The following is a 26,199-nucleotide window of genomic DNA, read 5'->3' on the forward strand; positions in this document are numbered from 1 at the left end:
GGTTGCCGGGTCAAACCCTGCCCTGGGCGTGTCGAAGTGTCCTTGAGCAAGACACCTAACCCCTAACTGCTCTGGCGAATGTGAGGCATCAATTGTAAAGCGCTTTGGATAAAAGCGCTATATAAATGCAGTCCATTTACCATTTACCAAGGTTTGTCAGTTAAAGTGACTACACAGGCAGAAACAAATGACAGAGCGTTTGTTGGTATCATCATGTGACAAGTGTGTACAGGATTGGTTGTTTGACTTGAGGCTACAGCAGGTGCTCCCCCCCCCCCCGTTACCAAACCCCAAAACCGAGCCGGTGACTGCAGGACGGCCCTGTCGTGTCGTGCGTTTTTGGCGACTGGCGCACGGGGGGGGGACGGGGGACGGGCCCATTTGGGCCGCCGGTCGGATGGGTTTTCAGCTCTGGTCTCTCTCTCTCCCTCCGCAGGCGGGAGCCGTGAAGGACTACATCCGCATGCTGCTGGAGAACGAGCGGCTGAAGTTCCTGGTGTTCGCGCACCACCTCGCCATGCTGCAGGCCTGCACCGAGGCTGTCATCCAGGCCAAGGTAATTACCGCCTCGTCTCCCGTCATACCCCCCCCCCTCAGCAGCAGCGCCCCGGCCCGAGAGAGAGAGTGCCGCTCGCTCACTGTGAGAGAGAGAGAGAGAGAGAGAGGCCGCTCGCTCACTGTGAGAGAGAAAGAGAGAGAGGGAGTGCCGCTCGCTCACTGTGAGGAGAGAGAGACGCGTGTCATGTGAGAGAGAGAGAGAGAGAGCTGCTCGCTGTGTGAGCGAGAGAGAGAGAGAGCGCCGCTCGCTCACTGTGAGACAGAGATAGAGAGAGAGAGAGAGAGAGAGAGAGAGAGAGCTGCTCGCTGTGAGAGAGAGAGAGGGCTCGCTGGAGAGGAGAGAGAGAGGAGAGAGAGCCGCTCGCTGTGAGAGAGAGAGGGAGAGAGAGAGAGAGAGAGAGTGTTGCTCGCTGTGAGAGAGGAGAGAGAGAGAGAGAGAGAGCCGCTCGCTGTGAGAGAGAGAGAGCGCCGCTCGCTGTGCGAGCGAGAGAGAGTGTTGCTCGCTGTGAGAGAGGGTGAGAGAGAGAGAGAGAGTGTTCGCTGTCTTTCCATTTCCTTCCCTTTTACACGAGGCCGGCCGCATCGCTCGCGCAAACCTGTCAAAGCACCTGCCCGCGCGTTCGCTTCCCAGTCGCCCGTTAAAAATAGGCCCCACAATGCATTTGTACAGGTCACCCGCATTATAGATGGGAAACGCTGGGCTTCGCCTCGACTTAAACGAGCCGCGCTTTTCTGCCTGAGCAAAGTTCGTTAATGCGGTTCGATCCTGGGGGGGGGCATTGGGGAGGTGGATCACCGGGCTGAGACACCTGCTTTCGGAGCTCCAGAGCTTTCGGAAGCAGGATGCCCCCCCCACCCCCCCCGAACCGGGCGCAGAAAAGGCGCTCCGTGGCGGATAATGGAGGGATTCATTTCTTAACTCCGCCTGGGAAAGAGGGAGCGAAGAGAGGATCAGTCCTCCGTGCAGACGGGTTTGAGAAAAGACGGGATTCTGCTTCCGCAGTGATTGACAGGCCAGGTCAGTGGGCTTCACGCTGCCGACAATCGCCAAACACAGCCTGGGCTGGTGCCAGTTAGCACGTTAGCATGTCAAGTCACCCCAATGGCACACAGCCTGCGCTGGTGCCAGTTAGCATGTCAAGTCACCCCAATGGCATACAGCTTGCGCTGGTGCCAGTGAGCACGTTAGCATGTCAAATCACCCCAATGGCACACAGCCTGTTTGTTTGTATTCGCAATCATTTTTCTTGCACATGAAAACAAGACCATTGTTTTGTTGTGCTTTTAAACACCTTTCAGACTGTTTGGATATATTTCACTCATTGTGAATAATAAAGAAAACAATATCTAGTGACAACTCCTCGTATACCTCCGGCGCAGAATGTACTTGCATTAAAACTTACTGACGTGGTTCCGAGATTAGTTTGGAGATAGTTCCTCAACTCGGGGGAAATGAATCTTCACAGTGCCACATTAGAAGTAAGCCAGGGATGTTAAAAGAGGGGGTGGGGGCGGGGGGCGGGGAGGGGGGGGGAGTGTCTGGCAAATTGCACACGATCACACCCCTTCATGTGAATGTAACGTTGTCACACTTTCGGATTCATCCTCTCCAATTAACACAAATTGGACTAAAAACAGAAACCTTGAACATTCTCAACGGTGCAGTGATCTACAATAATTTGTCTTGGAGCTGAACACGGAAAAGGTGAGATTAACAAACCGCCTTTGAAAGGTCATGCGGTCGTAAAAGTCTACTCTTGGATATACTCGAAGGGGTTAAGTAACACAACATTTCATGACATTCAGTTATATATTTTTAGAGAGTTGCTGTTAATATGTGGAGTTTCTGTCACTTAGAGTGCAAGGCTGTTGTGGTAATAGTGTTCACTTAACAGCAGTGTATTTACCACTTCCTCAAAATGGCCGACAAATCACCAGACGATTGCTCATAATGAGATGATTACAGTGGAAGAGTATGGTGGGGTTGTGGCTGGCATTGATGGTTCATTGTAAAGTCCCAAGATGTCCTGGATTAATCAACATTCAGCCTTACATTCGTCCTGAAAATGAATACCAGATAGTTAAGCTTCATGAATTTTCTGTTGAAGAAGGAGTTTGATTAGGGCTCAGTCTTTCGGTCTGGCCTGAAACATCTCCTCCATCTTGGGGCCGTGCCCGGTGGTGTTTTTCAGGCGCAGTACATCCGAATCGACGGGAGCGTCCCGTCGTCCGAGCGAATGCACCTGGTCCACCGCTTCCAGAACGATCCGGAGACGCGGGTGGCCATCCTCAGCATTCAGGCTGCAGGACAGGTATGCGCCGAATTCAGAGGAAGATGATGATGATGATCATCATCATCATCATCATAATAAGGATAATTATCACTTCCGCTGTGCTTTTAACACAAGGGATTTAATGTGTTTTACATAAAAAAAATCATTCAAAATAAAATATATTAAATGGAGTCAAAATAGGAAATTGTGGAAATGCGTATTAAAATAAAGGCACAGAAGGGAATTTGAGACGGGCATTTGAATAACGGCTCAAGAATAAAAGCAGTGAACGAGGGGTATGAAAAAAGAGTACAGGATCTGGAGAGCTGCCACGTATGCAAACGAGCGCGTAATTAGTGGACTTAGTTCGCAGGTACTCTCCAAGTTTGAGACAAATCAGGAGTAACTGCTCCGCTGTGGGGATGTGGAGGACGAGGAGCCGTGGCTCTATCCAGTGACACGTTAGACTTGTGTCCTCATCCAGTCTCCCCAGCGAGCTGCTCTGCTCAGTCATTACTTAGAGATGAGCCTCTTCCTCCCTTTGCATGTTTCCATCTCCAAACATCGCTTCAGGCGCTCCTGGTCCTTCATGACCACTTAGAGCAACCGAGCCAATCAAGAACTTGTTGGCACTTTTTGGAATAGAAGTAAAAAAAAAAAAAAGTGTGTTTTTTTTTTTCTTCTTCTCCCTCCCGCGTAACTGCAGTGCGCGTTCGCACGGTAACTAAGAAACGAGCTGAAGCCCAGAGTCCTGGAACAGGCCCTTCTGCACAGCGCTGGCATTTCGGGGCCCCCACCCCCCCCCCCCACCCCCACCACTGTAAATGGTCTCACTAATGCATCGCTCAGCTCTAAGACTTAAGGTTCTGTTTGCACAGCGTCGGCAGTAATGACTTCCCGCGGAAGGAGCACTTGATTTTAACGGGATGGAGTGTCTGGTATTGAAGGAAATGTGCACTGCAGAACTGCTGTAATGTGAACTAAAGCGCCACAGAGGTGTTTTCTGGGTAAAAATTAATGTATGGGAAATGCTTGGTTGGATATTTCAAGCTTTTTGTCAGTCCAGCATTCAAGGGTCATGTTCTTAGTTCATGCTTTTTGTGCCTAACTGTACTCTTTATTTCCCTCAACAAAATCTGTTTTTTTTTTTTCTCAAATGTAAATTTTACCATCAATCTAATTATATTTAAATATACCTCATGTGCACCCGCACAAAATTGAGTGTTTGCAAAAGTATTTTACCCCACTTCAGTCTCTTCACCTTGTTTTGCCAGCTCAAACTTGCAGTCACTGAACTTTCACACGGGATCTTATATTTGGAATCTTCACAAACGTGAAGTTGAAGAAAGAGCTGTTAACATTTAAATAACTCAGATTGCCAAAATAAGCCTGATTTTTCCACTCCGTGACTATTTGCCGCGTGACTTCGTTGTTAGGATAGGATAGCGGGATGCATAGCGCGTTGCGCGTGACTTCAGCGCATGCTCGGTGCGAGTCCGCCCATAACGTGGACTCCTCCCCGTCGCGTGTCAGTGCTTAACCCGCCTAGTGGACTCCTCCCCCTCTGTCACGTGTCACAGGGCCTTACATTAACCCCGCCCACGTTAACCGTGGGACTCCTCCCCCTCTGTCACGTGCCACAGGGCCTCACGTTAACCCCGCCCACGTTAACCGTGGGACTCCTCCCCCTCTGTCGCGTGTCACAGGGCCTTACATTAACCCCGCCCATAACCGTGACTCCTCTCCTCTCGTGTCACGGACTTAACCGCCACTGTGGGACTCCTCCTCCTCTATCACGTGTCACAGGGCGCGCTTGCGCCAGCACGTGTTGACTCACTGGAACCCGCCCACATTAACTCCCGCCCCTACCTGGAACTCCTCCCCCTCTGTCACAGGGCCTGACCTTTACCGCCGCCACGCACGTGGTGTTCGCCGAGCTCTACTGGAACCCGGGTCACGTCAAGCAGGCGGAGGACCGCGCCCACCGCATCGGCCAGACCAGCTCCGTGCACGTCCACTACCTCATCGCCAAGGGAACCTTCGACACCATCATGTGGGGCATGCTCAACAGGAAGGTGGGGAAGGGCTGAACAGCTGTGTGACCTTTCCTTAACTGTATACTGCATAACTTAAAGGAGTACTAGGCAGGATTTTTAACTTGAAAATGTCTTAAAATAATACCATGCTAAGGTGTGTCTATGATGCACTGGCAACCTGTCTTTTTGCGCACATTTTGCCAAATTTGTGCACCTGTGTTTTCAAATTATTTGTACATGTTCAGTTTGTAGTCCCAACCAGACAGTGTAGCCTAATGTCTGGTCCAAGTAACTGATGGGAGAAATTTACTGGTAGTTTCTAATGAATTTGCGTGTCTGTGACTCGGTCGGTTACTCAGGAGCGAGCGGGCTAGATTGAAGGCTTCTTTGATTGTATGTAAACACAGGCTAAAAATCCAGCATTGAATCCCTTTAACATGACTACATATGGAAAAATACCTCAAGGTCAGCACTCCATGTGAGGAACTGTGCACTGGATTCAAAAATTCAACATTTTTCCTTCACTTTACAAATGATTATGTTTCTGAAGCAAAAAAAAAAAAAATCAGAAACATGTAAGTATACGTCAAAGTCAAGGGTGGATGTTAATTGAAAGCAGGCATATGTCTGTCGTCATTGGCACTGGGAGCTGTGCGAATCTGACATCATGCAGCGGGTGCTTTTCTCAGGGTCTGCTGTGGCGTGCTGTGTGAATGCTGCAGATGGCTCTCCCTACCTACCGCGCTGTTTTTTTTTGTCTCCGTGGCCCGGCGATGCCGGAGACCGTATCCACGTCTGTCGGCCGCTGTCGGATCCGTTACGTGTTCAGTTAGGCTTCTGTGTTAACACGAGCGGTGCCTGAGGTCATTTCAAACGCGAATGAACTAATAGGAGGAAATGCGTTCGACTCAGGAAATGAGAGCGTGGGTGACGGTCGTTTCAGATGTGAAACCTAGCAACAGTCTTTGTTCGTTTACACCCCAGGTGGAAATACCACTGAACATTATATATATATACATATCCAGCTTTATTAAGGACTGTTTATATACGTATATAATGTGATGTGAATTTACTGCAGGACAGCTCAGTTGAAAAATGTTTTCAGTTTTCAATGTAATACTTGGATTATTCTTTTGGCTGAAAAGCAGGATAACATGCCTCAAGTAGCACAATTGCCTGTACAGCTGTCTTTCCATTACTGACTTTTTAGAAGTACAAAGGAAAGAAGATTTGGCCAGTTGTTCACACACAGCCATTATTGTGTAATACTGCAACATGCACTGTGTGTGAATGACATAGAGCAGTGAACTTTTTTTTATGAATGCGCAAAATTCAAGAATCGTTATAATCGTTTTGGAATGCTCGCTGGGAATTAACTGGGAATCAAACAAATATTCAGTGTGTAAATTTGGTCTGTTTTCTCCCTCAGAACCACTCCATGTTTGCTTTGTGGCCCCCTGTGGTAGCCAACTGCTGTTTTACTGTTTTATTTAATTAGAGGATTTCAAATTAGTTTTAAGTTTAAATATGTGGCATTTTTTTATGTCGAAAATAATATGGTTTCAGGAAACGGTCACTGGCAGCACCCTGAACGGGAGGAAGGAGTACCTGAAGGCCGATCTCGGGGACAAGGAGAAGTGGGACTTCTTGAATTTCGCCCAGGCGTGGACGCCCGGTGAGGCTTTGGTGCGGGAAGCCGGGGACCACGACGAGGTGTTCTTCTCCCATGTGAGTCCGACCGCGCCCCGCCCGCAGTGAATCCAGCGCTCGCTGTACCGCCAACCTCTGAAACCCATAAAAAAAACGGGATTCTGGAAACCTAGCAACAGCATGAATTAAAGCATATGTTGGGTATGAAAATTTTCATTTCGTCAGGTCTATAAATAAGTCTGAGGATAGGCCAATATTGGGGGGGGGGGGGGGGTTGGGGGATGGGGGCGAGTGGGGCGGGGGTGGGGGGGTTTGGCGGTGGCATAAATTATAATTTGCAACATATCCTTGTAATATTATTTCGCACGGTTCTCTCTGCTGGAAATCGCTGCTGGAATGTGTTTGAGTGGCTGAGCTGCAATACATTTTTATGATTCAGAATGCGGTTATTAGTAAATGAACTTTACCGTGGTATAATGGGGGCTTTACTAAAGTATGCTTAAAAAAAGCCTTTTTTCAGACAGGTTCGGCAGAAATGGTGCCTGTTGCCAGAGAGAAGCAGAACTAGATCCGATTCAGGCCATTGGTCTGTGATAAATCTACCCGTTCACTCTGTGAACACTAAACTATAATCCTATACATATTACAAATAGTGGATCAGTTTATAAAACTGATCAAACAGTGACCTTCATTTTGCAATCGAGTTTCCAAGTAGGGACATGTTTTAATTACTAAACCTAGGTATTTATATGGATAATGTTAATAGTGAATTTTTTTTTTTGAAAAGCTGCCATTACATCTGCTATACAGTTTGTATTTATGTGGAATACTAGTGCAACCTTGCTTGTGTATACCCACAATGCAGTGTGGTTTTAATAACCATCTTGTGTGCACATTTTTTTTAAAGAAAACTGCTGAACATCAATATAATAATTATAAAATGTAGACAGAGAAATCATTACAAGAGGAAGCAATTTTTGTTAGATTTTCTCTTGATTTCCCATTTGCAAAAGCATGCTGACTGTAATGTTATAAAAGCACGGGCTCCGATACCCTGCATTCTCAAACAGGAGAACTTTGTAAGCAGACTTTAATAACCTGCCATCGTAATGAAAGGATCTTCATTTCAGCATGAATCATCTCATCAAAACGGCTGTTGTAACCAAGCCAAATTACGTCTTTAGATTCTTCTTTCCGATCCCTTCTTCTGATTTTCACATTTCCATATAATCTGTTATTGTTCATTTCGAGTGGCGAACTAAACTCTTTGCTGCGGCTCTCGTATGTAAGTAATTCTGGAAAGTGACAAATCTGACATGTATGTTTCCGATTGTTCCATGCTAATTCCCCGGGCACGTGCAAGGAAAACAATAGATAAATGAATTTCTCTGAAATCCAAAGCATTTTCAGACGCAATCAAACAGGGGAGCCACTACGTATGCTGCTTTTCATTGCCGCCTAATTGCAGCCGAGTAACGAGCTGTTAATTGTTCTTAATTAAGATGCTTAAAGTCTACTGAAGGGGTGATTTGCATACTTAAGGTCACGTATTATATCACAGAAATAGCCATGTAGGCCACGAGGAATATACATTCCACATTCACATCCCAGAACTCTTAATCAGTCAGATCAACTAATACTTCTATTTTCTGTTATGTGCTGTATGACAAGTAATTCCTTTAGAGCAAGAGGTTATATTTTTGTAACAATTGATTCCATTATAGACTGACAGATGAGCTCATAGGGAGGGGTACTAACTGGTGGAGTTAATTTACAGAGCAAATGGCTACAAGCTGTTGTGCTGGAATTAGTGAATATATGGTGCTGTGAAAAACGTTTTCATATAGGTGAGATGGGTAAAGATCTGAAACCATTCAGGGTTACAAATATGCAGTAATAGAGGAAATCGGGAAAGGGGCAAATGCTTTTTCATGGCACTGTGCATTATGTTAGAATTTAAGTCCATTTTTTTCAGCAACCCTAATTCATCATGCTATCGGTTGTGACAAAAGCCATCAAACGCATTGGGTCCCAGGGACCAAGCTTCCTGACCTCTGCTGTGTATGAATTTCAGAAATTATTGAAGTGATTCTAGAAGGTCTCTAGACTCATGCATCATAATTTGATATTAAACTCAGATTTGTTTTGGAAAATTGGGCTGACCTGTGGTTTGGTAGTGTATATACGTATATATGTGTGTGTGTGTATATATATATATGTAAACTTTGTTATTTTCTGTTACAAAGAGTGAATTAATTTATCAGCATTTGGGCTGGAAGATCATTTACAGCCGCAGTGTGGTCTTGCATCGCTCTAAAGACGGTCTCTGACCCTTCTGTACAAGGACAGGTGGCCTGTGCTGTGCCTCGTACATTCAGTGGTGGATTTTAACTGCAGAGGACGAGGCTGTGTGCTCGTGGGAGTTATGTTAATTCAGATTAGTTAAAGCCGAACGCTGTGAAAGGCTCTCTGACCTGCCTGACTCGTTTAAATGAATCCCCCGTTCGGTGCCGCGGCTAACAGCATCGAGTGCTGTAATGTTTCTCGAGGAGCTACATCAGCCGTATTATAATGAAGCCATTTTGTAACCTATAGAAACCGCTGCATTAGAGAGTGGGGGGAAAAAGGAAAAAAAAAAAAAAACATTGATAATGACCGTAATAATACACTCGCGATGCTAATGTGTCCTCTGTCAAAACCCTTTTTTTTGATTTGCATGGCTGCCATTGTTCTTGCCTTTGCTATTACCCCCTCCCCCCCATTCCCCGCCCCCCCCCCCCATGCAGTTTGAGAAGGACAAGCAGCACGACATCCGCACGTTTTTCTCACCGAACTCGTCCAAGGAGAAGATGAAGAGGAGGAGAACAGAGGGGGAAGGCTCCCCCCTCCCGATTTCTGAGATGGGGGAGGAGCATGGGGATGTGGAGGTGAAGAAGCGAGAGGGACAGAGCCCGGGGGGGGGCCGTAGCCCTTGTCCCGACGGGCCGGAAGAGGACGAGGACTTCGCCCCCCTGAACAAAAAGATTCGGGTTGCAAGCCCCCAGCTGCCCGCGGGGAGGAAGAGGAGGTCCTGGGCGGGGAAGGCCTCCCCAGCGTCCCTCCTGGCCTCCCGTCGGTTGTCGGTGGGGGGCCGGACCCCCCCAGCGAATGTGGGGAAGGGGTGGAGCTGTGGAGCCTGCACCTACGCCAACAGCACCCTGCTGCCCTACTGTGAGATGTGTGCCACCCCTCGCCCTGATAAAGGTGGGTATCAGTCTGCACCCCTCACCACACTGCTGCTACTGATACCCCTAGTGCTGCTGCTACTATTACTACTGCTGCTACTACTACTACTACTGCTACTACTGATACTCCTAGTGCTGCTCCTACTATTACTACTGCTACTGCTACTGTTACTGCTACTATTACTACTGCTGCTACTGATACCCCTAGTGCTGCTGCTACTATTACTACTGCTACTACTGCTACTGCTGCCACTACTGCTGCTACTGATACACCTAGTGCTGCTGCTACTATTACTACTGCTGCTACTGTTACTGCTACTATTACTACTGCTGCTACTGATACCCCTAGTGCTGCTGCTACTATTACTACTGCTGCTACTACTACTGCTACTGCTACTATTACTACTGCTGCTACTGATACCCCTAGTGCTGCTGCTACTATTACTACTGCTGCTACTACTGCTACTGCTACTATTACTACTGCTACTGTTACTACTGCTGCTACTGATACCCCTAGTGCTGCTGCTACTATTACTACTGCTACTGCTACGTTACTACAGCTACTGCTACTGATACCCCTAGTGCTGCTGCTACTATTACTACTGCTGCTACTCATACTGCTACTGCTACTACTACAGCTACTGCTACTGATACCCCTAGTGCTGCTGCTACTATTACTACTGCTACTGCTACTACTACAGCTGCTGCTACTGATACCCCTAGTGCTGCTGCTACTATTACTACTGCTACTGCTACTATTACTACTGCTACTGCTACTGTTACTACTGCTGCTACTGATACCCCTAGTGCTGCTGCTACTATTACTACTGCTGCTACTCATACTGCTACTACTACTGCTACTATTACTACTGCTACTGTTACTACTGCTGCTACTGATACTCCTAGTGCTGCTGCTACTGTTACTGCTACTGTTACTACTGCTACTGCTGCCACTACTGCTGCTACTGTTACTACTACTACTACTGCTACTGCTGCTACTCATACTGCTACTGTTGCTACTACTGTTGCTAGTACTGCTGCTGCTGCTGCTACTGCTACTGCTGCTACTGCTACTGCTGCCACTACTGCTGCTACTGTTACTACTGTTACTGTTACTACTACTACTACTGCTACTGTTACTACTGCTACTGCTACTATTACTACTGCTACTGTTACTACTGCTGCTACTGATACTCCTAGTGCTGCTGCTACTGTTACTGCTGCTGCTGCTGCTACTGCTGCTACTGCTACTGCTGCCACTACTGCTGCTACTGTTACTACTGTTACTGTTACTACTACTACTGCTACTGCTGCTACTGCTACTGCTGCCACTACTGCTACTGTTACTACTGTTACTGTTACTACTACTACTACTGCTACTGTTACTACTGCTACTGCTGCTGCTACTGCTGCTACTACTACTGCTGCTGCAGCTTCTGTTACTGTTACTACTGCTACTGTTACTGTTGCTACTACTAGTAGTGCTGCTGCTACTGTTACTGCTGCTGCTACTACTACTATTTATTGTTGATTTTAGACATCAACATTTGGTATCCGTCAGTGTTTGGGTAAGCATATTGTGACCATATGGCATCGTGTTACTTTTGAAGCATAACATTACGTTACACTACACACTAATATGAAGCTGTAAACCATGGAAGCCAGGCAGCATTTAACGGTCTGAGTGATGGGCCAGAATCATGGGCTCCATTAACCTACAAAATGAATGTAGCTTCTGCTATATCCTGTAAATCAGTGGTTCCCAAACTTTTTTTGTCAGACCTACCATTGGTTGTAGTAATTTTTTTTAAAGCCCCATACCCCCCAACACACACACACACACACGTTTGGGAACCACTTCTGTAAAACCACTGTCTCATAATAACCAGTTCATCCGGGTTCTTGTGAGGAATAAGACCGCTTAAATGGTTAAATTCAGTTCACTTCCTAATGACTGATTATCCCTTCATTTTTACTTTGGACTGCAGAGGAATAATGGTAGAGTGGGAATAAATTGTACGGAGGTTGTACGGAGTCAAATTGCGACGTGGAAGAGATGTGTTAATTTGCCTCGATCACGAGCGCTCCATGTTGGAAGTGTTCCCGCGTTTTTTAGCACGGAGCTGGTCGAGCTGACGGAGCCGCTCAGAAGCACATCGCCGGGCGCTCACACACGAGCAACCGGAGAGCTTTCCCTCCGCCTCGTGCGTGAGCTCGCTGCTTGGGCCGTTTGTCTGAACCGCCGTTGAAGTAGATTTAAACACAGCCGATGGTTCGCATGGTTTTGCTGACACAATATCGCACGACCACAATGACTCGCGCAGTGCTGTGTGTGGAAAGAGAACCGTTAGCAGGGTGTAGCATAGCCAGTCCAGCAGTGGCTACCAGGCTACAGCTGTTGTTACCCAAGTAGAAAAGCATTGTGCCAACAAGCTCTGTTTGCTTGCCAAGCCACTTTATTTAGCTTTCTTTTTCTCCTCATGTCAAAATGTCACTCTTGGGCAGAAAATGTCCTCTTTCCTATAATAGAAGATCAGGTAAAATAATTGCATCCTGCAAATGGCTCATATACAGTTCATTATTATATGGGGGATATAACATGTTGACATTTTGAAATTTTAAAGGTAAGAATAAACAGCGATTTTTCACTGTATTTGCCAGGGGATTGGAACTGCAAACCACCAGGGCCTGGGTAATATATTAAAAATAGGGTGCATTTAATGAATTATATATCATTTCCATACTTCACTGTCACTTGAAATAAATTACGTATGGTTGAATTTAGACATAATGTCTTTTTTCAGTTTGAGCAATTTTTTAAATGCATGTACATGAGATATTGTATAGTCACCCTATCAGAGATGATATATGTATATATAAATATATAGTGACCCTTTTTTATTTTTAATAATATTAAAGGAGACAATTGGGAATAAAATTATAAGGATTATTTAAGAAGAAATTCTTAAAACTGTAAGTACTCTTGAGAATAACGATCTCCATAAAAAAATGTTTTTGCACTCGTGTCCCGTAGTGAAGTGGCTTTCAGGAAGTGCAGAAGTGCAGCCCATACCTGAGCATCTGATCTGCGAATCCTACGCGTCCTCAGCTGTTGCAAAGTTTTGAGCCAAAGCAGCGCTCCCTTTGAAAAGTTGAATGATGATGGGGGGCGGGGGGGGGGAAACGGGGGCTCTGCCAGGCTGTCCCGTGACGGTGCCACGGTGTGATTTTTGGCATCTGTCCCGGTCTCTCTGGGTTTTTTACGGAGCTGACGAACAGCCTCGCCTGAAGCCGCGCGGCGTTCTGTCACACTGTCTGCTCCTGTGATATCGTCTAATAAGACTCTGGGAGAACGTCCCTTTCTCCTTCTCCCTCCCCGGCCCGGCGGCGTCAGCCTCCGTCCGCCCGTCTGTCCGCCCGCCGTGAAGGCGCGGGCAGGTCTTACCTGTCCCTTCAGCCGTCCGTCGCCATGGTGACGTCTCTCTGTCGTCGTCCCGCCCCCTCGCGGTATATCCGCCGCTCGTGAAGATCCCTCCTGCCCCCCCCACATACCCCCCCCCACCCCCACCCCGTCCGCTTACCCCGCTCCAGCATCGCCCTGGGAAACGAGCGCTTACAGCTGAGCGACTCGTCACATGACCGCTGTCTTTCTTTTGATTGGACCAGGCCGTTTTCCATTTCATTCCCTGCTGAGGACTCTCTCAGGACTCTCACTAAACCTTTTTAAAAGGGGACCGGCCTGCTTTTAAGAGATCAAACGCGTGTCTCCGTAGCGCAACCTGTGACGATGCGCTGGAGCCCTGAGGATCTAAAAGCCAGGCGAGGACACCGTTTTGGGGGGGGAGGGGGGGGGCGTACCTGTGGAAGGGGAGGGGGGACGAGTCATAGAGTGGGCTGCGCACACTTTCCAGTTCTGGGCCCTCGGGGACTATTTCACAGCTGAGTGACATCTGTCCATTTCTGCGCTCAGCTGGATGAAATGAGCATCTCAGCGTAGTTTGGACCTTCGCGCTGACGGCTGTTTTTATTGCAGACGGATGACTGATACAGACCCTCCAGCACATCGATGTGTTTATCGCTCATTGGCCCTCTTCATTGCCCTTACAGTGCCTACTGTTCTCCCTCTATGTCATAGTTGAACCATGCATCTGCTAGGACTGTGCTGAGATTAATGGAAAAACAAGAAGCACATGAATAAATGGCAAAGGTGTATAAATACCAGCATTTTAATTAAAAAGTTAGAAAACGTCTTAATACCAGTGTCAGAAGAATGTAGTGCCCCTTGTTAGAATGAAGCTTTTTAAAATGTCTGTGGTTGTACACTGTGAGAGACACTGTATTGCACTATGCAATAGTGTCTCTCTCCCTCTTTCCCTCCCTCTCTCTTGCACTCCCTCTCACTCCCTCTCTTGTGCTCTCTCTCCATCGCTCTCTCTTGCTCACTCTCTCTTGCTTCCTCTCGTTCCCTCTCTCTCGCACTTTCTCACTTTCTCTCTCTCATGCTCCCTGGCTCTTGCTCGCTCTCTCTCCCTCTCCCTATTTCTCTCCCTCTCTCTCTCTCCCTCTCCCTCTCTCTCTACATTGTACATTTTGTACGTTAGCATCTCGGCACACAGGATATGGAATTTGACACCCTGCCACATTTCCAGTGGCGCAGAGAGAGCAGAAAGCAGATCTGCTGGCTGTGGGGTGAGACTGATCTCACAGAGGAGCCGGTGTAGCGCGATGCTAACAAAAGGGATCGATTAAGAGTTCAGAGTGACCTGTAAGACCAAGGGCTGTCAGAGTGAGCAGAAGGGGTGTTGATTGATAAAGCATTGATAGGCCAGTGTTGGGATGACCTTCCCTTTGGTTACAGCTCCAGTCCTGCCACGAATCTCATGTCCCAATATTAAAACGATGGGGACACTGTGCCGTGTGCTGACGTGCATCTCCAGAGTATATTCCATTATATACGATCGTGTGCCCACCTCCAATATGATTGCTGTCTTTGATGAAGATGAACAACACAGATAATTAACTATACTTTATGCAAAAAATATGTTCTTTTATTTTATTTTTTTAATTGCTCAGGTTTTTCCTGCATGTAATAATTTTATTTCCCCAGAAATATAGGCATCGACATGATTGGCACCACCGTTTCCAGTACTGTGTTCGCCCTTCGTTCATAAGCAACGTATCGAAGGAGCCTTTTCACAGACAGAATCTTTCAAACAAACAAGGGGGGGAGATCGAGCCGCCTGGAGTCCTTTCCTTTCTCTGAGAGAGCCAGGCAGGGGGTTAGAATTCAGACGTCCATTTTGAGAAAAATCCATGCGGGGCTGACCTTTGAGGAAACGGTTCTTCTGGACGCCGCAAGCTGAAAGACGGCGTTTCCGAGGTGTGCTGAAAAGCGTCTCACGTGTTTTTTTTCGGGGCCTCTTGTGCCGCGTGTTACAGCCGCGGCGGATCAGAGGCGAATAAATTATGCATCGTCTGCTAGTATCGGATGACATGAAGCCATGATTTTCCTGCGCTATATTTATGTGTGTTCACCGAGGCTAAGACGTGGTATTGCCTGAGCAATTCGGTGTATTTTTAAAAAATTATTTAAGTGATGCGTCTTTGTGCCGCCTGTGCAGTCAAATGTGACGCTTGGTCATGTCTGGATTTTAAAAGTGGTGGAATAGCAAAAAAAAAATAAAACATTAACCAGAATTTTTTACTGCAAAGAGTTTATGTTCAATTTGTGTTATGCTGAACGTGTCATGGCGTACGTGCGGATATTAATGTTATTGTAACCGAGATGCAGGCTATTAAACGCTGACTGGCTAGCCATGAGAATTTCGCCAAGGTCCGCGGTATAATAGACATAATGGCGCAGTAATTAATTGACGCTTCTCCATTTTCCCTCTTCAGTTGAAGGCCCTCTCCAGCGAGGCTTCTGGTGCATTCGGTCGCTTTAATTGCAGCGCGGAGAGCAGAGGTGCTTCAGGCGCCTTTACGTGCTGTAATTATACGCGCGGCGAGCTCAGCGATGCTTTGGCGGACATTTTGTTTTTTTTCGTCTCCCCCCGTCAGCTGGCAGCGGCGGCCCGGGGACGGGCCGACCCCCGGCACCAGCGAGCCCCTGCGTGGCGATCTCCAGCTCGGACGAGGAGCCGGACCCCGCCCCCCCCGCCCTCCCAGCCCGCCCCGCCCGCGCACCCGGGCCGGGGGCGTCGGAATCGGAAGCGGAGGGAGGGGCGATGCCGGAGAAAGACGGGTGCGAGGGAAAGGACTCGCCGGGAGGAGAGAGCGCCCCATCGCACAGCCAGGCTGACGGTAACGCCCCCTTAATCTCACCTGTACCTCTCTGTGTGTCAATCCAGTGATACATTTAAAAAAAAAAAAAAAAACATTTTTTACTTCCTGATATCCCCTGGTCTTACCACCAGCCCTTTGTCTGAGGACCGTTCCTGCGTTTTCTGCGTTCTCGCATGCATGCTAACACACGTGTTAATTTTAATTTTTTTATTTTTGTCGAATTGCACCTCCCTGCCCAGCGTGAGTCCTCACCCTGTGGCGTATCGCCCTCACCGCTAATAAATGCATCAGTATTCCGCACGGCCAGGATTATGGATCGTTATCGTTTGGGAGGATATTGCCAGTTTCCTTGCTTCCCTCCTCGGTCCTCTGAGTTTTTAAAAAAGCCCGAAATATATATTTCTGCTTCTGCGGCCTGTTCTAATTTCGTTTTATTTTATTTTTGTTTTAGTGGGATTATGTCTCACAGGTTTGAGTCCCTCTGCAAGAACGGAGCAATAAAAGAATGCATTTTACGTGTCTATTTTTAATGTATAAACAGCGAAAAATCTATATACTGTAACTGATATTTGCTGCATAGCACAACAGCTTTGTCCTTTATTTTATTAGTCATCCCTGGAGGAATACCTCATAATTTATCATTTCTGTTGAAAATGGATTACTCCTTCGTATTTACTCTGCTGTTTCTCTTTTACCAGCAATCCATAAGTCAGATGTGTCTATCAGGGTTCACCAGTATGAGCAGTAGGGTAAAATGGTGGGTAATGGGAGATGGGCCGTTAGCGCGCTAAGCCGTTAGCCGTGTCGTAGGAGCGCCACGCGCGACGTGTTCGCCACCGAGCCGCAGTCAGTTGGCCGATGTTAGAGAAGCACCTCCACCCAGGATCGGCTGCAGGAAGGGCACAGCTAACACGGGGCAGCGTTTCCAATTAACACCCCAGCTCCTCTGAACCCCCCCCCCCTCCCAACCCCTACTCCCCCACCCTGCCCCCCACCCCACCCCAACACAGAGCAGGCGGGTCGATGCTTTCAAACAGCCGTACCACCAAAAGCCAGCCGCCGCCTGCTTCGCTGAACAGAGCGAAACGTAAATGCGCGAGATCTGAGAGACGCAAGCCGTCTCATTCTTTCCCCCTCCTCTTCATCCTCCTCCTCCTCTCCCTCCTTCTCCACCTCCACCGTTCGTTTTGCGGCGGCGCGGTGTTGGCGCATTTGTTCTTCAGAGGTCCTCTTAACGGTGCACAATAGCGCCGTGTGATTTTTTTTTTCCCGACGTGACACCCCCCCCGCGGGCTATTTTCAGACAGCGCTTTCTTTATCCTCTGGGGGGGGTGGGGGGGGGGGTTGTTGTCTGTTAATGCAGAACATAGCCGGGCCGGCCAATAAAATTGACCCACAATGCATCAGCAGCAAACGCGCGCTGATTGCTTCCACTTCAGCCCCCCCGTCGCTGGCGGAAGACCGCGAGCGGCTCGCTCGCTAAGCTTCTGTTTTTAGCTCCAGGGGGCTGCGCAGGGGTACACTTCCTCGCGGCAGAAATGACAATACCGGTCACTTCCTCTCTGGCACCGATGTTACATGGCTTTTATAAATTATGTATTAGCCCGTACGCACGCCTCCATTAGCCAGCGCCTACCGTCTGCAGACAATTTCCTGGGTTTGGACTGAGAGATTTTCTTCGGTACATTTCTGTTTGGCTATCGATTTGACCCCTTGATCTGCTCAATTAAATCTGGCACGCCGAGCCGCTTGTTATTGTGTTCCCTTCTTGTGTACACCGGTCTGATGTTTTTCCTTTATTTTTGGTCGAAGAACACATTTCTCAGGTGTTTACTCTCTGTAGCTCAAGTGTCTAGTTACAAAAAAAGCAAAGCCTCGCATTATATTGGGGAAGGTGAATGGGTAAATGTTTGCGTACTTTGGCTGTTTGATCGAGTTTGTCACCTTTGGAGAAATCAAAATAACTGTGCATCAAAACACATACAGTTTTTTCCAAGATGACCTTGCATCTTGTAGCTGATCATACTGACAGGAACAAGTATTCATATCTGAATACTAATAAATATAGCTGCCAACAGTGATTCCAATGTCTAGAAATTTAAAGACCATGGTTTCTTGCTACAAAATCCACCTACCCACACCACTGAACTGCCCCACACTGTGAATAAAAGACAACGAGCCGATGCTAAAGCTAAGATGTTTAAGTTGGTTAGTACCCCAAGTAAGGTAGCTAGCTGGATAAGCTATAGGTGACGTTAGTACCGTTAAATTAGTGACCGTGAGCGAAGGTAAGAAGGCAGATTCGATTAATTCAGCTTAATTCCATTATGTTAAACATAATAGCGGTTTTATCGTTCTGTCGATAGGACGTTATATAACTAGCCTACCCCGCATCACTTTTCATCCCCGTGCCAAACTTCAGCTGACGCCATACGAGGAAAAGCAATTCCAAGGATAACTCCAGTTCTTGAACAAAGCCCAACACTGATCCAAAACCACAGGCTCAGTAGCCACACCCACCCCTGCCCACACAGAAGAGAGCGCCAAGCCCAGAAATGTCCCGAACGCATTTTAGAATAACATACAGGTGAAGGTGCACAAATTTGGCGAAAGTGCATAAAGACAGAGATTGACATCACAGATATCCCTTAGCATGGTTATTTTATAATATTTCCAAGGTTAATAATCCTGCATAGTGTACATTTAAGGACTTAAAGATTATGCCCATCTGGTCTGGTCGACGCCCAAAACTTATGTAGCCTCACTGCCAGGGTGACCCGAATGCTTTAGTACACTTTCTGGGCAAAAGACCCCCCCCTATTATTGTGCCAAGCAATAACAAAGAGTGCCTGAGAGAATTAACTGAAATTGCGCTCACTAAAAAAAAAAACTTTTTGAAAAAGTTTGAAAATGCTTACACACCTTGGAGACAGTGCGAGGAGACGGCAGTGTGATGTGGTTTAATGAAGGTGCGTATCGAGTGTCGGCTGCCATCGCCCAGCGCAGCACCTGGTCTGACGTGCGTATAAAGGAGTGGAAGAGGGTTTTTTTTATGGCCCGCACAGTGTATACAGTACGTGGCCCCTTCCGGTGGTGCGGATCGAAGCCAGAAGATATTAAATAGCGCTTTGTCATTGTGCTTGATGTTCAGTTAGGGTAGCACTGATGGTTCAGGCATTTGACTGTTAACAGTTAGTGTTCTCTCTCTCTCTCCCCGCAACCCGCCCCCGCCCCCCCCGACCTGACAGAGAGCGTCTGTGACCCCGCCCACAGCAGCCTCCCCCTGTACGAGGGCCTCAAGTTCTGCGCCAGCTGCAACTCCGACAGGATCTACCTCTACACCAAGGTACGGAAAAGCTGCCGTCTCGCCCTGCTTGTCTGCCGTATGGGTCAGCCGTGCCCCTGTCTGGCAGTGCCGTACGGGTCTACAGTGCCAGTGTCTGGCAGTGCCGTATGGGTCTGCCATGCCCACTGTCTGGCAGTGCCGTATGGGTCTGCAGTGCCGTACGGGTCTGCCATGCCCATGTCTGGCAGTGCCGTATGGGTCTGCCATGCCCACTGTCTGGCAGTGCCGTATGGGTCTGCCATGCCCACTGTCTGGCAGTGCCGTATGGGTCTGCAGTGCCGTATGGGTCTGCCATGCCCACTGCCTGGCAGTGCCGTATGGGTCTGCAGTGCCGTACGGGTCTGCCATGCCCATGTCTGGTTCACACCGCCCGTCCTCAGTAGAAGCCGTGCGCCCCGCTCTCTGCATTAAAACCCCGCCGCCACGCTTCACCTGCCCCCACCCTGCCCTCGTTAGGCTCTGATTGGGCGCTCACGCAGTAACACTGCGGGAACAGAACAAGGCCTTTCGCTCGAGTTAGAGAAAACGCCGCTCGCGGGAAACCAGAAATGAAACGACACGACGGGGGGGGAGGGGGGGGGGGGTAGGGGTGAGACTTGAGATGAAGAATGCAGCTCAGACTAGATTTGATTTAAGCAAAGGCTTCTTTTTTTATATAAAAAAAAGAAAAGCTGTAATTGTGTGTCGCACATTTATGAGTGTGGTCAATTTGGAAATAATTATCGTGCGGGAATTTCGCTGAGGTTCTGTGAAATCGGGAAAGCGTGAGATGAAACATGACTTCTGACTGCATGGGAGGACGGTGGGAGGTGTATAAAGGACAAGAAGAAGAAGAGAGAAAAAAAAAAGAGAAAGTGTGGGAACAAGAGAAGAAAAAAGAACGTAGCCGGGTCTAGACAGCCATGGAAAAAGCGTCTGGGGGTAGATTTAAAAGTGGAGCACAATGACAGCCTGGATGATAATCAGACGCGCGGCGTAAGAGGAGTCTTTGGCGTCTCAGAAAGAGATCGCGCTCGAAGCGCCCGCTCCGAACGCACAGCACAAAAGGGCCAGCGATTTATACTAAACCGGGTGTCAGATTATCTCAACGCCGCCGCTTTCCTTCTCCCGGCCTCTTACTGGTTTAAGTCTCAACAAAAGGGCTTTTTTAATTAGATCGCGGGTGGCGGACGCACCGCTGAGCCTAATTAAGAATCCTTAAACGGCGGCGGCGGTGGCTGTTTGTCGGTTTCCCCCTGGACCGGTGATTGTTTCCGTTTTTATCCCGTTCGCGATGTCTGCCGGTCGTAAGCTCTGTTGACTGACTGGAAGAGCCATTGTGTGGGAAAAGTAAGGACTGGTGGAAAGTGAAAGGGCTGCATGTGAGCAGTGTCTCTGAAAGACAAGGAGGGCAGTTTTGTGCAGTTAAGATGGGTCCTGGTTTGAATGTGTGTTTTACATGCACGGTGGTGCAGTGGGTAGCGCTGTCGCCTCACAGCAAGGAGGTCCTGGGTTTGAATCCGGCATTTGCCTTTCTATGTGGAATTTACATGGATACAGGATAAGCGAGTGTAGATAATGGATGGACCCTGACCAGGATAAGCGGGTATAGATAATGGATGGACCCTGACCAGGATAAGCGGGTATAGATAATGGATGGACCCTGCCCAGGATAAGCGGGTATAGATAATGGATGGACCCTGACCAGGATAAGCGGGTGTAGATAATGGATGGACCCTGCCCAGGATAAGCAGGTATAGATAATGGATGGACCCTGTCCAGTATAAGTGGGTGTAGGTAATGGATAGACACTGCCCAGGATAAGTGGGTGTAGATAATGGATGGACCCTGCCCAGGATAAGCGGGTATAGATAATGGATGAACCCTGCCCAGGATAAGCGAGTATAGATAATGGATGGACCCTGCCCAGGGTAAGAAGGTATAGATAATGGATGGACCCTGCCCAGGATAAGCGGGTATAGATAATGGATTGACCCTGACCAGGGTAAGCGGGTATAGATAATGGATGGACCCTGTCCAGGATAGGGCGTGTATAATGATGACCCTGTCCAGATAGGTGTAGATAAGGATGAGGATTCTACTGTACTAGGCCCCTTCATTTCTTCCCTATCGCTGTTAGGAGGGAGCACTGAACGCAACTTCTCCCCTGGAATCAATGGACAGCTGGGAGGACCTGCCCGAGGCCTTCCAACGGCGGGAAAACAGGCGGCAGGTCAGTGGGGGGGGGAGTGGGGGTCTGAGAGAGAGGGTGGGGAATGGGGGGTGGGAGTGGGGGTCTGAGAGAGGGGAATGGGGTGGGGTCTGAGAGAGAGGGGGAATGGGGTGGAGTGGGGGTCTGAGAGAGAGGGTGGGGGTGGGGAGGAGAGAGAGGGAGGGAGGGAAGGAGAGAGCAAGAGAGAGAGAGGGAGGGAGGGAGGGAGGGAGAGAATATTATGCGAGAGTGAGAATGAGAGAATATAGGACAGAGTGTGAATGAGAGGAAATGTGAGTTGGTGAGAATGAACGACTGGGAGTGGGAGTGAGAATGAGAAAGAAAGCGAGAGAAAGGGAGGTTTTTTTCGGTTGTGTTAATAAATGAATCGGGAAATCTACACAATCGTTTCATCTCGTCGTGGATGTATCACAGAGAGAGACGGAGAGCGTGCGTGTGTGTTTGTTTTTAGACCAGCTGGATTTCAAACATCACACGTTGTTCAGAATTAATGTGGACCCTGAAAAGACATGAGTTCTCCTGCCAAAATAGGCCACTGAAAGAGCAAGAGAACTGCAAGAGGCAGCTGAGCAGTTAAAGGCACGTCTGCTCCCAGCATGCACCACAAAATGGTGCCGTTAACAGAGCTTTAAGGGGGAGGAAATGTCACCAGCCGCCGTACGCACACGACTTCAAGAGCAGAATCATGGAGGCTGCACTGCAAGACTCGGACCACTCAACATCGGCAGCAAGAGTCCGGAGGCCATTTTAGAATTCACCAAGATACGGAGATGCCCTGCGAGAGTTCCGGAACAAAGTTTTACATACAAATGAGACCAAAATAAACCAACCTGAACAAAGCACACCTAATTAAACGGTCAGGTATCATTGAGTTGCTAATTAGTAGAATCGGGTGTTTTAAATTAGGGTTGTAGTGAAAACCTACAGGACGGTAGATCTCCAGGAACAGGGTTGAGCAGCCCTGCTCTAGCCGTTGAATGAAGTGTGCTTTGTTAGGGTTGGAGTGAAAACCTGCAGGACGGTAGATCTCCAGGAACAGTGTTGGGCAGCCCTGCTCTGTGTGGATGAGTGGAGCTCTCTGGCAGGTGCCCATGCAGAGACGTTTTAGAAGTCTCTTGCTTTAGAATGCCACTAATTGACTGGCTGTATTGATGGTCAGTAATTGATTGGTGTTCAGCACACGCATGTTTACATAGGTGTAAAATTGATTGACATAATGTTCTCAGTGTTCACAATGGGGGGGAAAGACATGGGAGGCTTGCTTAGCAGGTGATTGTATCCGTGACTGGTCGACATTTCAGTCTGCAGACATTTTCAAGACGTACGGAATACAGTTGTATTGTGTTGGTGATGCAGTTGCCTGCTGTGCAAGCCTTCTGTCTCTTTTTTCCATTGTGATTTCTGAGCCCCATGTGGAGGTATAGTGCCTGTGAAGTGCTGTGGCCTTATTAGTTCATTAATAATGTTAATAACAAAATATTCTTTAAGTTATTTAAGAAAGCAGAATTCTGAGTAGGACCTTTTGTATAGTCATATCAGTGCAAGATCGGTGCAAATCCACACAGAAAAAGGTACCCTATATTGGCCACCATAACAGTAATCTGTGTGGGTATTGTTATTGGTCTCAAAATCCCATAGAGCTCTAAGTAAAATACTTTATTATTCCTTAAGGGGAAATGTTGGGCAAATATCAGTTATTGGACACACGGGACAATGCAGTGGGGCCCTGTTGAGAGAGAGCAGGGCAGTGGGGCCCTATAGATGGAGTAGGGCAGTGAGGCCCTGTAGAGAGAGAGCAGGGCAGTGGGGCCCTGTAGAGAGAGCAGGGAAATGGGGCCCTGTAGGGAGAGAGCAGGGCATTGGGGCCCTGTAGAGAGAGCAGGGCAGTGGGGCCCTGTAGGAGAGAGCAGGGCAGTGGGGCCCTGTAGAGAGAGCAGGGCAGTGGGGCCCTGTAGAGAGAGCAGGGCAGTGGGGCCCTGTAGGAGAGCAGGGCAGTGGGGCCCTGTAGGGAGAGAGCAGGGCAGTGGGCCCTGTAGGAGAGAGCAGGGCAGTGGGCCCTGTAGGAGAGAGCAGGGCAGTGGGGCCCTGTAGGAGAGAGCAGGGCAGTGGGGCCCTGTAGGAGAGCAGGGCAGTGGGCCCTGTAGAGGAGCAGGGCAGTGGGCCCGTAGAGAGCAGGGCAGTGGGACCCTGTAGATGGAGTAGGGCAGTGGGGCCCTGTAGAGAGAGCAGGGCAGTGGGGCCCTGTAGAGAGAGCAGGGCAGTGAGGCCCTGTAGGGAGATCAGGGCAGTGGGGCCCTATAGAATGAGCAGGGCAGTGGGGCCCTATAGAGAGAGCAGGGCAGTGGAGCCCTGTAGAGAGAGCAGGGCAGTGGGGCCCTATAGAGAGAGCAGGGCAGTGGGGCCCTGTAGGGAGATCAGGGCAGGTGGTGATAAATGCCATCATGGCTTTTCAGGTGCTGCAGTTTGTGCGGGAGTGGAACTCCCTGACGTCTACGAAGCAGAGGGTGGTCCGACGGAGCGGACGCCAGTTCCGCAGCCCCATCCTGGCGCTGAATGACATCACTGGCAACCAGCGCAGGCAGAGCATCACCAAGAGGCAAGCCGTCCACTAACCCATTTCCATGGCAGCCACCGCATCCTTTCGGCCTTTAAACCGAAGCTCTGACTCACTTGGCTTTACTGACTTTTCAGAAGCGTATGCGTGTTAACCCCAAATTACCTCAAAACTGTCTATCTGCATCCGGCCACCCAATCATCCCACTCACATCCGATTAGCTACTACAGTGCCTTGCATTCTCTACTCTAATTTGATTCCCCAGGTCATTATTGATTCCTGGATGGCCTACCTGTTTTTTTTTTTTATGGACCGCAATGACCCTCAGATGGAATAGAAACCTGAACCATGTCTATGTCCAGGGGCAAGGCCATCTATCCCATACATTAGTGCTTATTATTGTCCAAATATTATAATTGTGGGACTGCTATGCTACTTTTCTGGCACAATTAGAATACCCTCGTGTGGGTGAGATGTGTACAGTATGTTCCACTGTAAATAAATGTGTGTGTTTCCCCCATACGCACGGTAGCATGCACAGTGGAGGCCGTTTCCAATCTCGTTCTGCGCCTCTGTGCCGCCCTGGCCCCTCCCCCCCTCTTCCGTTCCTCTGTACGCTATAATTGTCTGAATAAAGCCGAGGCCTGTCCACTCTCCCTAAAAAAATAGGCACTTCATCAGTCAGAAAGTCATTACTGGACACGATTAATTGTTAAGCGCTTCCCACGCAGAAAGGTAGCCAGCTTCCTGGCTCTTTGGGCCGAGTAGCTCCTCTCCCTGTTTGCAGCTCGTAGCGATGGAGAAGAGTGCCAATTAATTATGGGAGAATTTCCTGTCCTGTTTTTTTTATTTTTTATTTTTTTCGTAGACTTGCTTCCTGTTCCCTGAGGATCGTTCTGGGGGATCTCTTCGAATTCGATTTGCACCATGCAAACCCCCCACCCCATCCCATCCGCCCCCAAACCCCATCCCACCCAACCTGTCTGTCAGCGGGACACGTCTTTCATGTCGTCCTTTTTCATCCTGCCCACCCTGCGTGCTGCTCTTTGATGAGCTTTTCTCTTTTATGCAGATGTTCGGAAGCAGCGTTTCCACCCAGCCCCCCGCCTCCACCGCCCCCCCCCTTTATATATTTCCACATCTCATCCCTTTATCCCCGAACCCGAACGTTTCAGGTTCCTCACCAAAGAGGACGTGGCGCAGGCGTCCCTGGACCGGGCCCAGAAGGACGGGGGCAGCGTCCGCACGGTCGCCACGGAGGCCTTTTTCGCCAAGAGGACCCCCGCCAAGATGGCCGACTCCGTGCCGGACAGGTGGGGTCACCTTCTTCTCTTCAACAGCCGAGATGACGCTGATACTGGGGCTCCAGGCTTGAAGTCTGAAGGCTGTAGAGGGCCTTTTTGCGTCGCTGTCTGTGAACGTCGAAGGCCAGAGCCTTGCGTCCGTAGCGCTCACAGGTTGTCTGTGTCTGCTTGGCGGTAGTTTCCTCTCTGATAGTGGCGCCCCAGGCTGGTCTGAAGGCTGCAGAGGGCCTTTTTGAGTCGATGTCTGTGGATATTAAAGGCCAGGGTCTTGCGTCTGTACCCCACACAATAACCTTCTCAGAGGTGTTTTTTTGCCTGTGACATCAGTTAACCATTGCCCTTCGAGCTCATGTTGGAGATACAAAACTACGGTTGAATGAAACATTACCGGGACAATCACACAGTTTTGTGTTGTTTTGGCTCTTATACTCCAGCACGTTGGATTTGAACTAAAACAGTGAAAATTGAGGTTAAGGGTGCAGACTGTTAGCTTTAATTTGAGGGCGGTTACATAGATAACGGGCGATCCATATTTGGAATTACAGCCCTATCCCTGAGCCTAAACATTAGTGTACCTGTGGCTGACAAACACGCACCCTTCAAATGACTTTAGAGTCAAGGCTAAGGATGAGCCCTGGAGCAGTAGAGAAAACAGCCTATGTTCTAGCCAGGTGTATCTTACCCAGGTGTACTAACTGCCCTAGTTTCAGGCAGCTCAGAAGAAGGTGTCCCATGTAAGAGGTAGCATCTCTTTATT

At 48.7% G+C, this 26,199-nt stretch overlaps 1 protein-coding gene across 1 annotated transcript in view; it reads left to right on the forward strand.

Annotated features, from left to right (window-relative positions):
- The window catches only part of zranb3 (zinc finger, RAN-binding domain containing 3), a 64,998-nt gene that overhangs the window by 30,122 nt on the left and 8,677 nt on the right, over positions 1-26,199 (forward strand). Inside the window, exons 9-18 of the mRNA XM_064311633.1 lie at positions 437-556; positions 2,751-2,870; positions 4,727-4,906; positions 6,434-6,595; positions 9,304-9,760; positions 15,802-16,044; positions 19,275-19,372; positions 21,492-21,584; positions 24,038-24,180; positions 25,314-25,451. Of these exons, the coding sequence (XP_064167703.1) occupies positions 437-556; positions 2,751-2,870; positions 4,727-4,906; positions 6,434-6,595; positions 9,304-9,760; positions 15,802-16,044; positions 19,275-19,372; positions 21,492-21,584; positions 24,038-24,180; positions 25,314-25,451 (1,754 nt within the window). The remainder of the gene's footprint in view (positions 1-436; positions 557-2,750; positions 2,871-4,726; positions 4,907-6,433; positions 6,596-9,303; positions 9,761-15,801; positions 16,045-19,274; positions 19,373-21,491; positions 21,585-24,037; positions 24,181-25,313; positions 25,452-26,199) is intronic.

Source organism: Anguilla rostrata, chromosome 15, assembly GCF_018555375.3.
Source record: "Anguilla rostrata isolate EN2019 chromosome 15, ASM1855537v3, whole genome shotgun sequence".
Lineage (NCBI taxonomy): Eukaryota > Metazoa > Chordata > Actinopteri > Anguilliformes > Anguillidae > Anguilla > Anguilla rostrata.